This window comes from Pavona decussata, unplaced genomic scaffold (genome assembly GCF_977016875.1).
Source record: "Pavona decussata unplaced genomic scaffold, jaPavDecu1.1 SCAFFOLD_83, whole genome shotgun sequence".
NCBI classification, from domain to species: Eukaryota; Metazoa; Cnidaria; class Anthozoa; order Scleractinia; family Agariciidae; genus Pavona; species Pavona decussata.
In genome coordinates this window covers 1,186,129-1,202,847 of record NW_028145501.1, presented here as the reverse complement: position 1 = coordinate 1,202,847, position 16,719 = coordinate 1,186,129, and the positions used below count along the sequence as shown (strand labels likewise).

Below are 16,719 nucleotides of genomic sequence, written 5' to 3'. Positions count from 1 at the left end.
CCAATCATCTTTGATCTGCCTCGTTATCTATTCAGCGTGACGAACCCCATTGAGTGTTGAAATATTTTAGCGTTAAATTATTCTTACTGAGATGTAGTTAGCTTGACCAACCCATTAACTGGTAAAATATTTACACGTTAGTAACTCTTACTTAGATGAGGCCTTATAATTAATCCATTTGCATTAAGAATATTGTAGCTTGGGGGTTTAACAGAAGAAGGCAAAATGCGTTATTTTTGTTCTACGTTTTACTGCACATCCAAAGCTAGAGCACATATCAGGCTGGCCGGGTTTTGGGTAGGACACCCTACTTTCATATCTTGTCTGTCTACCCAGGTATCGACTGGTACCAGCAGAACAACATGATATCCTGCGTATGCAGTATCGAAAGACATATGTTTGGTTAAATGGCTTTTCTTGCCAGGAGTCACCCATGGCTCAATGGATAAAGTGTTCAAACGAAACCTTAAAGTTAAGTTGACTTGACAAAACGATTTTTTTTTTCATTTCATCCAAGTCGTAATTCTATTAAATATTACCATACATATTTGGACTCAAAAATATCTCTTAGCTTTAGTTAGGGCCGGCCTCTGTTGACCTCTCGTCAAGAGCTTAGCCTTAGAAGAGTCTGATGGAGACCTACGTTGGACGCTCTTTGTTCCCCGAAGGGATGACAATGGGCCAAGTAGAAATAAAGCATGATAACGGGGGCAAGAGAGCTAGTTAGTACACAAACAAAAGAATAAATTAACAGGTTTCAACAAAACGCTTGCCCCTTATGCCCCCTCTAAAAAATGATAGATGCACAACAAGCAAATTTTGGATTTTGCTACCAGCCTATATTTCTAGGTATTTCATTCAATAGCCATTCTGCTTGCTTTATAGACCTTGTTTAACAATAGCAGCGGGTTTATTATCCTATAAACATGGGTCGAAATATAGTCGAACCTCTCGTAAGCGACCACCCAAAATGCCAAGATTTAGTGGTTGGTTACGAGAGTCGAGCCATAGGGAGTCTCTTCCGAGAACAGGTCTGACACATCTCCTTATTAGAAAAGAATTTATCACATACATTTCCCCAATAGGAGCAGTGCTAGGTTGTCACTAAAAATCCCTCGTAAACTCTGAGTAGCGTAGTACATACAGCTAACATGGAGATCAGACCATGTGTCCAGTGGTCGCTTACATGAGGTTAAAAACAATGAAAAATTTTAATGCCGTCATCTCAAAAAGTGGTCGTGGTCGCTTACGAGAGGTTCCAACTATAGGGCTTTGACTGGGAAAAATTTGGTGCTTTGGATAGGTGGTTGCTTACGAGAGCTGGTCGCACATGGAGGTTCGACTATATAATATGTGTACCTCCGCAGGTGACGGAGCTTACTAGATCCTCGTGAGGACAATACAGGGAAACGTTTGTGAAATATTGTTGGACACTCGCTTTACACATCGGAGAGGCACCAGGAATCTAATTAGTTCTTCTTTATTCTTTGACGGCGATTCTTCAAAATACGACATCTAAACTACTCAGTTCTTTTCCCACCAGTATCCGACTGAAATCACGCCTTACTATATAGTGTGCTGTAAACATGTTTACGACTGTAAATCAACCAAGGCCAGATGGTCCCAACCAGAGATAAGAATTGGCTTCGCCAAAATACACTAACAGGAAAGAACAACACAACTGTTCTAAGAAAATAGATAGAAAGGGGAACCAATCAGGCTGATAAAATCCTTAACTGTGTTGCCTTGATTTCAACCTTCGAGGAGGCCCAAGCCAAGGTTAAAGGAAGTAGGCACACCTGTCCACAGCACAGCTTTTCACTCTAATCTTTAAACAACAGGAAAATGTCAAACAATCTGGAAAATATCCATCAAAACTATCGAAAGGAAATAACAACTGTATTCTAAAATTAAAGTCAAGACACACCCTTACATTAGCTTCACAACAATATCCACGGGATTCATCTATCATGAGGCACTTTTGTGTTGGACTAACTTTTTAGAGTGTACCGAACGCGAGTAAAAAGTATGGCATTGTGTCCTGTTAGCGACCCGCTCACCGTCACGGACGCCGGATTATCTTAAGCAAATCAGTTAAAAAATGAATGAAATAATCTGAGTTAAAAACAATAAAGTGCTGTAACAATCTTCTTACCTTATTGGTTTACTGCTAAGGAACCGCGCCATGGAATTCTGATTACGTCACTTCACGATCTCTTGCCTTGTGCCAAGTCAATGGCCAGCTGAGTCACTCCAAATGACATGTCGTGACAGTATGCATGAAACAGGTACTTGTTCATATTTGTTACGCAAACACGTTCGAGCGCGGGCTCAGAAAAAAGTGTTCCGGTGACGTTTTCCTGCATTGTAAGCCATGCTTTTCGTAGCTTCGCGATTAAATCTTGTTGAGTTATTCCGTTGTTCGTGCTCGCTTGAAGCTTTTCAAGAACAACGCACATGTAGCTTTAGTTTCGTTTTCCAACGTATCCTTGGTACCCAGGCTGACTCACCAGAACCGAGCAAGGAAACGTTCTCTCTTGAGTTGTATTAACAGTCTTTATTTTCGCCCTGCTTCCCGAGGCAATCAAACACGAGGAAGAGTGTTTTATCCGATTTAAAAACAGCGAGAAGAAAAAAAATCGAGGAGCAGCCGAATTTTTTTAAAACCAACGTCGAGATGTTTGGAAATAGGATGAAATACTCTTTCGAATAATTCTTGGAGGAAATCAAAGCAAAAGTTCACCAAATTTTATGACAATTTAGACCACACTGTTTCACGTTGGTGATTTCCCTAGTCACGGTTTTCTTTTCATAAGTTGCTAAAGATTTTGAGAATATTTTCCAACGTATTCCTTAAAATTTATCCTTGGATTCCCAAGAGCAGTCGCCGGAGAAGGAAAGGGAAGGAAAGGCTTTTCGTTTTCGCCTTTCAATGAATGACATAACAGCTTGGATCTACAGGCTTGCTAGATTAATTTTACGCCCTATAAACACTGAGTTGGATGGTGGATCTAAGATGACCGCCGGTCAAATATTATGCCGTCATTTCACGTTATGTGACGACAGAGGGACCTCATTTCATGTACAGTGGTACCACGAATGAACGAACCTCTGTATAATAAAGTCCTCGATTCAACTCGCAAATAAACTGCAGACATTTGTATAGCCTGGTTTCATTATGTTAGTGTTTGTTTAACAGACTTCAAAACAGTCGATTCATGGTGCGATTCGGGAGGCGCCGAAGAGCGTGGATTCCCACGCGTAAGTGTCGCGTGCCCTAATAATCTAAGTATGTTATGATAGTCACTAGTCATTAGTCACTAGTATTGCTTTTTATTACTCTGAACACAACAAGCTGTCCAATATTGAGACTTGTATTCAGTTCTCAACATAACTTTAATATTCTTTAGTTTCAACATCTGGAAATGTTTTGTACAACTGCGACCATAAAAACGGACGAGCACAGACGAAGGACATGGAGCACTTAGACGACCAATACAGGGGGTGGGGGTAGGGGTATGAGTAGAGTAAAAGGGGCGGGAGGGGTTGGAAGAAACGAAGCAATTTTTGCGATGACGGAAAGAGGAAGAAATTGGAATCATTTCACGATAGAGCAGTTTTCAATAAGAGTCGTAAAACCAAATCCAAATTCATATAAAAATTTAACCAACCAAACATACGCAAAACAACGCGTTGAGGCATTCAGAACTGGAAGTAAATACATGCAATAGGCGCCAAGGACGGTAAAACGCGGCAAGCAGGAGCAAGACACGATTGGTTTTAGATTTACTTTTAACTGAGAGAAAACGTGACACCTGCTTACAGTCAACCAGAGTGATTTCCGTTATAATGTTTGAAATTTTGAAATATGAAAAGCACAAAGGCAACATTCACTTACGAAAGGAAAGGAAATGAGAGGGAAGTGCGGGATGAAACCTACACTGCCTCCCCCACCCACCCCACCCCCATGGCGCACAGTTGTTGAAGCTACCACCACAGACTTAACGTTCTATGTTATAAGTCTACAATACCGCAGGTGTTGCGTGACTCCGAACTATTTGATATCCCCAAGTCACCGTCACACGAAGCAAGAGGTCAATGTCTACCCAAATTGAGCAGTACTGTATGTGTCACGCTACACAAGTCAAGCATGACAACGTCCAACGTTAATCCGAAGCGTAAATACCTGTCACGCAACGACAACGATGCCAGGAAACCTGAGCAGCAAAGTGTTACTTTTTCCTTGTATCACCCGAGGAAAAGTTTATCCCGGAAGTCCCACAGTCTTGTGAGGGTTTAGACTAACAGTGCCTTCGATATTCCAGGGGTTGCTGACAGTGTGATCTGTTTCCTGTGCAAATCCTTTTTCAATGAGGACCTTGTTGACGTGAATCTCTTCCTCTCCTTCGGTGTCCCACAGATCCACGTAAATGGTCTGATTCCACGCCCTGCAAGAAGAAAGCAAACCTCTAAAATCAAACAAGCAATCAGTTGGTCCGAAGATAAGTACTTTTCTCAGCGGTCTCATCTCTCACGTATAAAAGGAGATCAGACAAAATGAGCAATGCCATTCTGTCGATCTAGCGAAGTGTTGTAGAATAGAATGCAGCTCACGGTATTCCTTGCCCTGACGTTCTCTCTTTCGCCAATCTCCAAGTTTCGTCCTGTGTTTGATTTTTCCCTAACCAACCCACCCCACCCTTTTTTTCCTCTTCAGAACATCCATCAGCAGGACGAGACTGTCGGTGCCCAATCTCAAGAGAATTTGAGAGATAGAACGCTAAGAATCAAGTACTATTTCAAGGCTTTCAATGACATTAATAGGCTGATTTAGCAACAGAACGTGAAGGTCATTCGAGGACGCCAGAACGTGCGGAATAGTCTGCACGCGAGTCGGGACACTTGCAACCCAAAAGATTTGGTAAGTGAGTGTGCGCTCAGAAACTTGAGACCTTACGAATACGTTCGGACTCATAGGGTCAGTTGTTAAAAGACAGTTTAGACGGTGTTTAACAAAACCACGTTCTAAGAAAGCTTGCATCCCAGACTAGAAAAATATTTATCTACGTAAAATAGCCCATTTGTAAACACATTTGGAAGCCCACTGATTGTCTTAAGCCGGGGCCTAAGTTAGACTCTGTTTAAATTACTGGCCCATATTATACGCGCGATAAACTTAGAAACAGAAACGTTCAGATAATTTCTTGGGACACGAGTCGGAAGTAGTTTCATGGAATTAACGATATAACTCTTAGAGATGATAGAACCACGCACCGTCGAACGTTTTTTATAAACCTTTCCTGTTGTAAAACGATCCAAATTACAGTAATTCGCATAGGTACGTAAATTCGCACATAATTGAAAATATTCGGACGGTAAAATATTCTCACTGTGTTTTCTTTATATGGACAATTTTCTGGTCCAAAGGGTTATTCATCCAAATATTTTTGTGATGAAGGTCAATGAATGTTCACACCATTTTTTTAGATCTTATCCCTTAATCCCAGCAGTTGACGCCCAACTTCTTTTAGACCAAAACGAACTAAATCTTATTTTTAAACAATAAGCAGACAGACAGCATATTTAAATGAAAAATGGATAACCAGAGAGGCTATGCCTGCACACACCAACAGGCGATATAAGAGAGGATCCCTACCCTGCCCTCTCCCCACGGGAGATTCACGAGGCGACCTGCACAATTTGCAACGTCTTACATGGTTGGTCGAGAGGACAAAAGAACGAACAACAGAACAATGCTCCCAACCGTAAAAAAACAATGCAGCTACAGATTATAATGGTCCAGTGAAAATAGAGGTTTTGAAGGTTGCAGGTCTACTGAAATTTACACCCAGACTTACTTGGAAAGAATGTTGGCTATCAGAATCTTGTCCTCTGTAAGAGATTTGAATGTTTCCCTGCAAAAGCAAAGTAGGCTAATTACTTTACAAGATGTTGTACATGTGGCAGACGCTAGAAAGGAAAGAGAAGAGGAGAATAAGACGTGCGCGCTAAGGGACTGGTCACAAAGTACAGTCAACTCCCTCTATCGCAGACACCCTCGGGACCGCGATTTAGTGTCCTTAATATCGCGAGTCCATAATAGCGAGAATTCATTTCAGTCAAACGTCTGTAAATTTATTTTTGCCGGAGATTTAGCTGCTGTCCGTATTATCGGGTTGTTCATAATATCGAGGTGTCCGCAAGGCGACTGCATACGGTGGGGTAGTCCGGAGCATTTGGAAACACGGTGGATAACACATGGTCCACCCCCTCCTTTTGGCACAAAACGGACTGACCCACCCCTAAATGAAGGTTGAAAATTATATGACCCACCCCCTATTAAACATGGATTTTTTTTCTTGCTATGTAATCCAAGGAAACTACATTTTTTGTATGACAAAGTCATTAACCTCCGGCCTCCGGCCTCCGACCTCGCTTCGTGAGGAATTAAGTTTAGCGAAGTACGCTTAACGGTACATCGCTATCACTGTCACTCCAGCTGTTGGAAACCAGTTTTTCGAGGGGGATATTGTCATCATTGTTCCTGCATAACACAGTCCTCACTTGCTTCTGAGCTGCTGACACTCGATTCAGAGCTACTTGTGTCTGAATGTGAGCTTACACTAAGTCAAACTTGTTTTTTTTTCCCGTTGATTTCTCTTCAGTTTCGGTCGTTGACGTTCGATATACAGATTAAGGACAGAAACTCTTTGCTTTCTCAGCAAATCCTTAATCACAGAGGAGTTTCTCTCACTCTACATCCCCATAGGCCAAGTTACTCTTCCTTTCTGCTTTCTCCCTTCTTCCTCTCTCTCTTTTGTTTCATCATGTTAAGGTGCCCAAGGTGATTCATGTATTTCACTACCAGGTCTAGATCTACTGCATACTTCTCAGAAAACGCTTGAATGCTGCTTTCTTTTTCTAGTGAATTTTCACTTGTAGGTTGGCAGATAAATGTGTACCTATTCCTGTAATGAAACAGGACGACCCACCCTCCATGGCTAGCTAAAAATTGAACGACACACCCCTTACCAAGGGTTCAAAAACTGATGACCCACACTCCCTCCTTCCCGCCCACCCCACCCTATACTTTTTGACCAGTCCCTAAGCGAGGTGAGCGCCCCAAATGATCAACATCTAATTTCTCCGAAAACATAAAAAACAACAATTATAATTGTAAGAAAGTACACTTACATGGCGTCTTCGCACCACTCTAATTTCCTGCCGTTTTCGTGTGAACCACGCGTGGGCTCCACGTTCCCGAGGAAGCACTCGAGCGCTTGAAATGGAAGATGGAGAAAGTGGGGAAGCATGCGTTTCACGTGATTTTCACGCGTCCACTCAGAGTTGCCATAGTCCACGAAAAACACCTGTGGAGAAACAGGAATAAGGAGAAAAAAGAAATGAAAACAGTAATGTTCCAGTGCTCTGCTAATCTGATTCCTTTTACACCCGAAATTAAGGGAAACACTGGGTGAAAAAATCTGTGAAATTTTCTTTTGATTTCTTCCTTTTGTTTTCCTTTGTTTTCCGTGACTTACGAGTCTGGCAGGTTTCCCAGGGTGAACCAAAATTTATACTTATTTCGTTACGCGTTGATTGTGAATCAAGAGACAGAAAAACTCCCCTTAACCCTTTAAACCCTAATATCGAAGAACAAATTCTCCTATCTTATCCCCATGTTTTTCTTATAAAAGTACTGAGGAGAAGTTATTTAAATATCAAGAAAATTCACCTTGGGTGATCATATCCTTAATTCTCATGACCTCAGGGGTTGAGTAAGCATTGATAAAACAAAGAGAAATTTGATGCTGATCACTGTTAGGGCTTAAAGAGTTAAAAGCGGGAAACCCAGATCCAGTAACCATACAAACAGCAAGGCGCAGTGCAGGCACACTTTACCAAATGAGGAGACTGGCTTAATTGATTCGTCTCTGTGAATTGCATCGTATTCGGCTCGACTGAGCCAGTCACAAAGCCACTCCAGTCAAGTAAACATGGAAGCGATATTAATTGTATGTTTAAAAATAAAGATTTTTAAATATGGTTAAGCCATCCATTCACGTGAAAAAGATCGAAAATCTTTCAAAACGCAACCAAAAAGAATATTTCTTTTTTCAAGACCGTTGTCGAAAGTCGAGAAGTTATGAATCAAAACAATATGGAGCTTGAGCACAGACGTTCGTGAGCCACGGACGGCAACAGGAAGTTGAATTTTTTCCTTTTTGGAGCGTTTTGACGCCATCACAAGTGACGTCAAGCCACCCAAAGCCACGTCCAACAAAAGCTTTTCCCGTCCGTTGTGAGGAGCAAAAACGCGCCCGAAAAGGAATCATTCGACTTCCGGTTGGCGACTGCGGCTCGTTGACGGATGGACGTGAAAAATCTTGAAAAAACAAAAGCAGACAAACAAACAAACAATACCAAACAAAGCAAAGCACATACGTTTGGCTTTCTGGACGTTTTAGCAAAAGACAACAAAAGTCCTTTGAATTTCACACGAGGTACCATTTTCAAACGTTTGTTCCGTAGACCGTAAAAACCTAAAGAAGCCAATCCTATGGCTAATTTCGCTTTCAGCACGTTTAGCTTTCTCTCTTCCTTTGTATCTTTTAGCTGTTGTTCTACAAAGTCAGGCGTGCCTCACATTGACCACGGTCAAATGGTGAACATGCCAGCGGTTTGGGGTGACGGTCATGCGCAAGAATTTCCTATAACGATGCGGTTTTTAGTTTGATAACTCAAAGTTTAACAGTTCTGGGAGTTTACTGAATCATTTTACGATTTACTAGAAAGTTTTTTTAAGTGAAGTATGAGGAGACTGACCGGCGCTGCGTGTTTCCGTTTACGAAGACAACCGTGCATGCGCAGATGTTTGATCGCGGTGGATACGTCACCAGACGCACGCAATCTCGTTCCCAGGGCACGAGTCTGCGAAATCCTTGTCCAGCTGACTGGTTGCTCTTTTCGCAGAGCAGTATGGGTAATGCGCGCTCTGGGAATTAGATCGAGAATGAGGATGGAAAACAGATGTAACCGGCGGAGGCCATACGACTGGAGTTCACTGGTACCCGCTATTGTCTTTTCCAAATACAGTAAAAACCCACAAGTAAAAACCTGTATTATTCCAAGTTAGCCTCAACAGGTTCTTACATAAATGGTGCTTAACAGAAATGAAGGCTATATACGTTCTTAAAAAGGTTATTATTTTCTTGATAACAAAATAGTACAGTGGCTGGAAGAATTTAGTATAGTAGTGCAATAATGTGTGTGCTATGTTGGCCTTTTCCCATGCCTGAGAGCTTATTTTATTTTAGTTATAAATTCTAAGTCTTGAAAATAAATTTTATAAAATATGAACTTGATTTAGATTTAAGGCTTAACAGGTTCCTATTTAAAGGGAGTCTAAATTAGAAATTTTCGCGGATTTTTACTGTACTAGTGCGTTTATGATGTAATATTTCGCTATTTTTGTGGAGATGTATTTGTTCATTTTTTTTCTATTTATTTCAACAACTCTCTTCACTATTACAGACAACATAATTTTAAGTATAACTACATAAAAGATACGAAATATGTATACAAGAATGAAGTTACATATATGGGAAGAAACGTGCGCACATCGAAACCAAACATTGAAACTTAGGGTACGTTCGATTGACCCTATTCCGGAATAAGAATACTTTCCGAATTATTCCAGAATAGCCATTCCATCCTTTCGTCAATAAAACGATTATTCCGTTTCTGGAATAATGCCCGCCACATAACACGCAGACAGCAGTTTTCCGAGAAAAAATACAAATTTCCGTAACATCGTGAACAGCAACATGGCGGCGACTTTGAAGGTCGTTGTTGCAGGTTTTGCAACTTTTGTTGAAGAATTTCTCGAGGAGGAATCTGTACAAGAGGAAGAAGATGTCTTAGAAGAGTTTCTGCTCCTGTTTAATGCAAATAACTTGTTGTCAGAGCGGCGTAAAGCGGTTTGCATCGAAGGTTATGCGGAAACTGTTGTTCCCAATTATAATTTGTCAGAGTTTCACAGCCATTTTCGCATTTCGGCGGACACATTTGAACAGCTTGTTGTAGAACTTGGAAACTGTCCAGAGCTTCCTACTGGCCCGCAGCACGGAGGTAGAGAGCCGATAAGTGTTGAGAAGCACTTGTTGATTACATTGTGGTTTCTTGGAAATCAAGAATCAATAAGATCAATATCAGACAGATTCAATGTAACGAAGAGCTCAGTATTTACATGTGTTTTGCGAAAGGCAAGGGTGAGAGCTTTCCATTTGCCTTCGCACTGGTCAGCCCGCGGCGAAATATTTCGACCACTCTCGACATTCTCCGCTTGCATTATCGCCGCAATCACTTCCCAGACTTGTTTCTTCTTGTAGTTAACATTTTGGAACATCTCTTTCTTTTCTTCGTACAAGGAAATGAGGAGAAGGGTCTCTTCCCGACTCCAGGAGTATCCTTTTTTGAGTAAAATTTCGTTTTTTTCGCACGCAGCGGAAGCCATTTTGTTTGTTGACTTGAAAAAAACCGCGAAGCATGACGTCATTATTCCGGATTATTCCAAGTATTCTGCTCTCTGGAGCAGAATGTTTGGAATACATTCCATGTATTCCGGAACTGGAAAGGCGTCTCAATCGAACGGTTGTTCGGGTTTATTCCTATCATTCTTATTCCGGAATAGTGTCAATCGAACGCACCCTTAAGAACGCCGGAATAAACCTTTCTCAATGTCTTTCTTGTTGAAAATGGTTTAAACCTTTAAGCCCTACCAGTGATCAGCATCAAATTTCTCCTTGTAATATACATGCTTATTCAACCCCTGAGGTCATGAGCATTAAGGATATGATCACCCAAGGTGAATTTTTGTGATATTTTAATAACTTCTCCCCAGTACTTTTATAAGAAAAGTGTAGGGGACAAGGTAGGAGAATTTGTTATTTGATATTAGGGGTTAAAGGGCTAAAATTTGGGTTTGATAGCAATGTATCTCTCAACCATTATGTTTCCGCGAAACTGTAAAAACTTTTTCAAAAAACGATTCAATTGTCATCTTTTAATCATGGTAATCTTTCGGGCATGTAGGATTGCTGGGATACGGTCGATCAATTCGAAATCTATTCAGCTTACTTCCGCGGTACCACTCAGCGAATGCTTGACTCATTGTAACGTTATCTACTGTAATCGTTGTCCATAAATCATTCATAACACATTGGGTATGAACAAAACACGCATCTGCAAATACCCCTGAGCTGTTTGACTTCAGAACCGAACGCAATCCATGCAACGTTTTGTCCCGAAATTTCATAATATGAGACAGCTCCGTAGAATTGCAAGACGTCAGATTAAAAACACAAGAAACATTGGACAAATAAGCGATCTGCCATAAGTCATACAGTGGGTTAAGTAGAAAGATTTTCGACGTAACAAAGGGAATGGAATATTGTGGGAAGAAACAACGCCATTTTTGGTTACGCTTTTGCGCGCGTGTACATGCCCGATTCAATTGTTTCGATGAATTGTGTAAAGAATATATATGACGGAATATCGATCGGATTATTGGGTCTCCATTCCACGAAGGTACGTCAACGAAAAAGCCTGCGTCTGAAAGCACATGAAAAGACGCGTTTGTGACGCGTCGCAAACGCATTCGAATATTATCAGCGTGTATGATCGCAGTGAGAGCACCAGCCGATCGGCCGCTCAATATGATCTCGGAAGCTTGATCGATACCTCTTCGGATCAACTCGTGTAGTACAGAGTCAAGTATGCGGCGACCTCGGAAATAAAGTCGTTTCTTGTTAACTGTAAGCGGCTTAGCGCGATCTCCTGTAAAGGAACCACCGTCGCAGTAGCGAACAAACACAGAAGTCCAGTTGTAGAAATCGGGATTGTAGCTAGCTTGATTCGAAAGCAAACCTTCAAGACGGAGAAACCGGGAAAAACATTTCGAGGAGCCAAGCTCTGTACTGGAACGTTTAAAACAAGTGTCATCATCATGACACCATGCACCCCCCTCAAAAAATATAATCCATTTAGATTTTCCAATGCCACTTCCATTACGAAGGTAAATTCCAGGGGGGGAACCATCAAGGCAGACTGCTCCGCTGGTGGTGGCAGCTGATAGCAAATGTAGCTCATGAAGTCCTTCCAATGTTTCATCATCATCCTTGAATTGTTTCCTGGGTGGTGAGGACGTATTTCCCAGCAGATATCGTTCTAGTGCTGTTATAATATCTTCCTTTCTGTCTACTCGGTTGATATTATTGACTTGTGATCGTGCCTTCCAGGTGTGTTCGTCGCTATTTGATTGTTGGCTGCTAACATTACAAGAATCGTTAAAGACGTCTTTAAAATCCCACGCGGCAAAGCGATGGAAATCCCAAGTTGACGGAAACGAAGATACATTGTTAGAAAACACTTTCAAATTGAAACTGTTCAGTATCAACAGGGCATAACAAAGAAATGGACTCATCACTAAGACACGGATTAAAAACGTGCCAGACAAAGAAAAGACAAAACTGAGCGCCACCTGTACAAAAGGGTCGACTGGTGATACATTATTGAAGGCGTTTGACAAATAATCATAGGGTCAGTTATTAAAAGACAATTTAAACGGTATATGAAAGAAATGTGATGGTATATTTCCAGCCTGGTGAATGAATTTCACCAGGCTGGAAATATACCATCACATTTCTTTCATATACCACACGTTCGACATTCAAATCCTAGCAGTATGCAGGATGTTTGTCCCATGAACCTAGTTTAATGGCCTTAGCTCCCACGAGTCTCCTGTAGCTCAGTGGTAGAGCATCCGAACTAGTAATCGGAAGGTCTTAGGTTCGACTCCTGATAGGAGCACTCGGATTTCTTTTTTCCGAGTATGCCTGCGTCACTTTCTAGAATAATCATCATTCTCAATTTAAACGGTGTTTAACAAAACCACGTTCTAAGCCATTTTCAATTTTGCCCACAGTCTAAACATTGTCTGCTGTTTCCAGTAACAAGAAGGCTTGCATCTCAGACTAGAAAACTATTTATTTCCCTAAAATAAACAACTTATAAACAGATTTGGAGGCCCAATGATTGTCTCAAGCCGCGGCCTAAGTTAGATTCAACTGGCCCATAGCTTTTAACATAATTAATCAAATTTACGGATTTTTGCTAAAGAAATGAGATTCAAATCTCGGAGTTTGATTGGGGGAGATTTGAAATATTTCAACTTATTTAATTGTAAGATACGCGTACAGTCGTCGTATTTGCTCCTACGAGTGCGCCGTTGTTTATTTATTGTTCAAACAATACATGTTTCACACCAGCGAACGCGACAGCTATACATGAATAAAAGGCCGTCCATGACTGCAGGTAGCTACTACTTTATTTTTGTAGAATATTGCAGTAAAAAAGCAATGTTGTATAAAATTCAGAGGGGTAAATGAACAACTCTAGTCAGTGCCAAAATTGTGCAGCGTAATTTGATCGTGTTGTCATGCGGGCGAATTTGGTATGCGCTGGAGGATTTCGGTTTGTTTACACTTACAAAGGGACAGTAATAGATATGGTTTGGCCCTCCCACGGTTTACAGAAGATCGCATGGTGAAGAAATTCAGTGACTCAAGACACACAGATTAACAGACAATAAGCTTTCTTAATTAAAAAATTAAAAAATTTATTCGGACAGACCTGTGTTCACGCCTGAAAAGCAATTTCGCCTCGAATGAAGGTACGTGAAGGCGACCGATGCAAGCAAACTGCGAGTCACTAAAGCACAATTTCCTGACCCTATTAATAGTGTTACGGGACATTTTTCAGTAAAATAGATTGCACTCAATTTAGGAAATATCGGAGCCTTTGGAGCCGTCAAGTAAAACACATAGGTGTTGAACACCTGCCGTTCTTTCGAATAAGATATGAGCTTCAGTTTGTAAAGGCGCGAAAAGTAATTCCTTTAGAATTTCCTCCATTTGCTAAGCTTACGCAAGTGAAATTGAGTTGTCGAAATACTATTGGTTACGGGTCTTATATGACAAATGTTGTTCAGTAAAAGCTTTTGAGTTCTGCCTGTAAGAGAATGAGTCAAGATCTACAATAAACGCTATGTTCCTGTGAAGAAGATCTGGTCCACTTGATCTAAACGATCCCGGTAGGTAGCAGGGCACCTCTCGCTTAGCCACAGAGCTAAATAGCCCCAAAAGTCCCTGCTACATTTGGTGGAGAAACCGTGGTATCAAGTGGATCAAAAATGCTCTTCACCAACAGAACAACGATGAACAGAAACACCCGAGAAACGGAATGGACAGGCCAGGCTCCCTCAGAGACCACATACACACTACTCTGAGTAACAACCGGACAGTCAAGAGAAACTGCAACGAGGATTTGCGTTACAATTCCAAGTTAATAAGAAGAACAAAGAACAGGACTTGTCACCGAAAAAAATAAAAAAGGAACAAAGGACTGTACTTAACATTACCAACAAGCCAGCACATTCAGGCAGTTTTGCTATTCTTCCCCGCACAGAGGATAGGATTACCTCCGTCAACTGAACTTATCTGATCATTGAGGAGCAAAGTGGAACAAGAGTAAACAGATTGAACATTTCAAATGAAAGTTTTTTTAACATACAAACAGAGGCCTTTAAGTTCGTTTGGTTTTTGAAAATGACGGTAGTGTTGTCGTTTTCAACAAAAAATGGAGTCGTATTCTAACGTTTTTTAACGAGTCGCGATTTTTATGACATTATTTATAGTATTTATAGCCACGAGTGCAGCCGTTTTATAATGTTTATTGAGGGCCAAGAGTAGCCCAGATTTCCAGGACGCCGAGAGTCCATGTTTTCCAGTCATGAATTTCCGTCAGGTTTAAATGAAGAATTCAGTCGCCACATAAGTTTGAAAGTTATGATACTTTCCGATCGTTTAAGTTTCAAATGAAATTAAGGTTTGTTTGTTTGTTAAGAAAACTGAATGTGTAATGTTATCTTGTTTTCCGAACTAAAGTTCAGGTTCATTGCTTAATTAAACAGCTGAGGACAGCTGAAACTAAGAAGGGAGGAATGTTACGGGACATTTTTCAGTAAAATAGATTGCACTCAATTTAGGAAATATCGGAGCCTTTGGAGCCGTCAAGTAAAACACATAGGTGTTGAACACCTGCCGTTCTTTCGAATAAGATATGAGCTTCAGTTTGTAAAGGCGCGAAAAGTAATTCCTTTAGAATTTCCTCCATTTGCTAAGCTTACGCAAGTGAAATTGAGTTGTCGAAATACTATTGGTTACGGGTCTTATATGACAAATGTTGTTCAGTAAAAGCTTTTGAGTTCTGCCTGTAAGAGAATGAGTCAAGATCTACAATAAACGCTATGTTCCTGTGAAGAAGATCTGGTCCACTTGATCTAAACGATCCCGGTAGGTAGCAGGGCACCTCTCGCTTAGCCACAGAGCTAAATAGCCCCAAAAGTCCCTGCTACAATAGACGTACCCAACGACACTTTTAATCCTATGTTGCACTGAACACTAGCTGAGTGTCCCTACGTCTATCTTGGTTACTGATTAACGTTCCTGGGAAAAAATACCAGGTCTTTGCTGCCAGCGAGCAAAACTTTTAAGAAATGAAAATCTCAGCCAGCTGTAACGGTGATGTCTGTCAACTAGTCAGCAAGCAAGTCAGCTTAAATTGTTTCTATATCCTTGTGTCATCGGCAAACATGGCAACATGGCTCGTCAGGAGCGAATCGGGCAACTTATTTACATAGATGAGAAATAATATCGGGCCTAAAATGGAGCCCTGAGGTACTCCGGAGCTGTCGGGTAGAGGATCAGAGGTTTCACCCAGCACTGTTACACGTTGTCAGAGACCCATCACGTAAGAGCTAAACAACTGCAAGAGGCTGGCTCCGATCCTGGCTCCGGCTTCCGATTCAGGTTTAAATCCTTTGACAGCTTTGAAGGAGGCTGTTTTGATTGCGATAAAAACTCCACCAACACCTCGATAAGAGCGATCTTGCCTAAATATTGTAAAGCCAGAATACAATATTTCAGAGTTGCTGATATTTTGGTTCAACCATGTCTCATTGACGCATACAACGTCAGAGTTTTCGGCGTTCACCACGTCCTGGAAGCGATGGAGGTTACGCACGGATCGCAAGTTTATTGTGCTGTCTTTGTGATAACTGTTTAAGCTTCTGGCATTTATCACGAGGCAATTGATCAGAAACCGGTCCAGGGCTAGGATTGATGTCACCAGACTTCAAGAGGCGAAAGGTGGCATCTGAGTTGTTATTTAGTTCGCAACAGCAGAATACAGTTTATGAAGTAGAAACCACATGAAAAATTATCCATGCGGAATTTTTCGTGTTGAGCCAATGGCGTCACTTCCTGTAATTTGAGCCTTAACTTCCGAAGCAAGGCCCAGTAATGGCGGCCGTGAAATCTCGAATAAAAAGCCAAAAAAAAGAAGATACTTCCAATCGCCGTAAAGGATTGAAATTTGGTAACATGAGTAAGAAGGTCATATTCTACACGAAAATGCAAAAAGATGGAAAATGAAATTTTCGTCCCAGGGGCACTTTAAGTGTAGTAGCCGCTAGACGGTTTTTGAGCTAGGCACTGGAACCAAGTTTTCCCACGTTTGGCGCCGGCGGCAAATTTTCTCGCGTTTGGCTCAGGCAACAAGTTTTCCCGCGTTTGGAACTGGTGACAGGTTTAGCCAATT

The 16,719-nt window shown here is 41.3% G+C and overlaps 3 protein-coding genes across 3 annotated transcripts in view; 1 reads left to right on the top strand and 2 right to left on the bottom strand.

Moving 5' to 3' along the window:
• Positions 1–3,331: 3,331 nt before the first annotated feature.
• The window catches only part of LOC146475751 (uncharacterized), a 67,633-nt gene continuing 54,245 nt past the window's right edge, over positions 3,332–16,719 (bottom strand). The window contains exons 21-23 of the mRNA XM_085115451.1: positions 7,195–7,370; positions 5,859–5,915; positions 3,332–4,448 (exon numbers count right to left, since the gene is read on the bottom strand). Coding sequence (XP_084971577.1) covers positions 4,265–4,448; positions 5,859–5,915; positions 7,195–7,370 — 417 coding nt within the window. The 3' untranslated portion in view covers positions 3,332–4,264. The remainder of the gene's footprint in view (positions 4,449–5,858; positions 5,916–7,194; positions 7,371–16,719) is intronic.
• LOC146475755 (uncharacterized) lies at positions 9,631–10,543 on the top strand. The gene is made up of 2 exons (XM_085115453.1): positions 9,631–10,177; positions 10,507–10,543. Exons 1-2 carry the CDS (start codon positions 9,828–9,830, stop codon positions 10,526–10,528), a joined length of 372 nt encoding a protein of 123 aa, XP_084971579.1. The 5' UTR covers positions 9,631–9,827; the 3' UTR covers positions 10,529–10,543.
• On the bottom strand, positions 10,842–12,536 carry LOC146475754 (uncharacterized). Its single transcript, XM_085115452.1, has one exon. It carries the CDS (start codon positions 12,482–12,484, stop codon positions 11,066–11,068), a length of 1,419 nt encoding a protein of 472 aa, XP_084971578.1. The 5' UTR covers positions 12,485–12,536; the 3' UTR covers positions 10,842–11,065.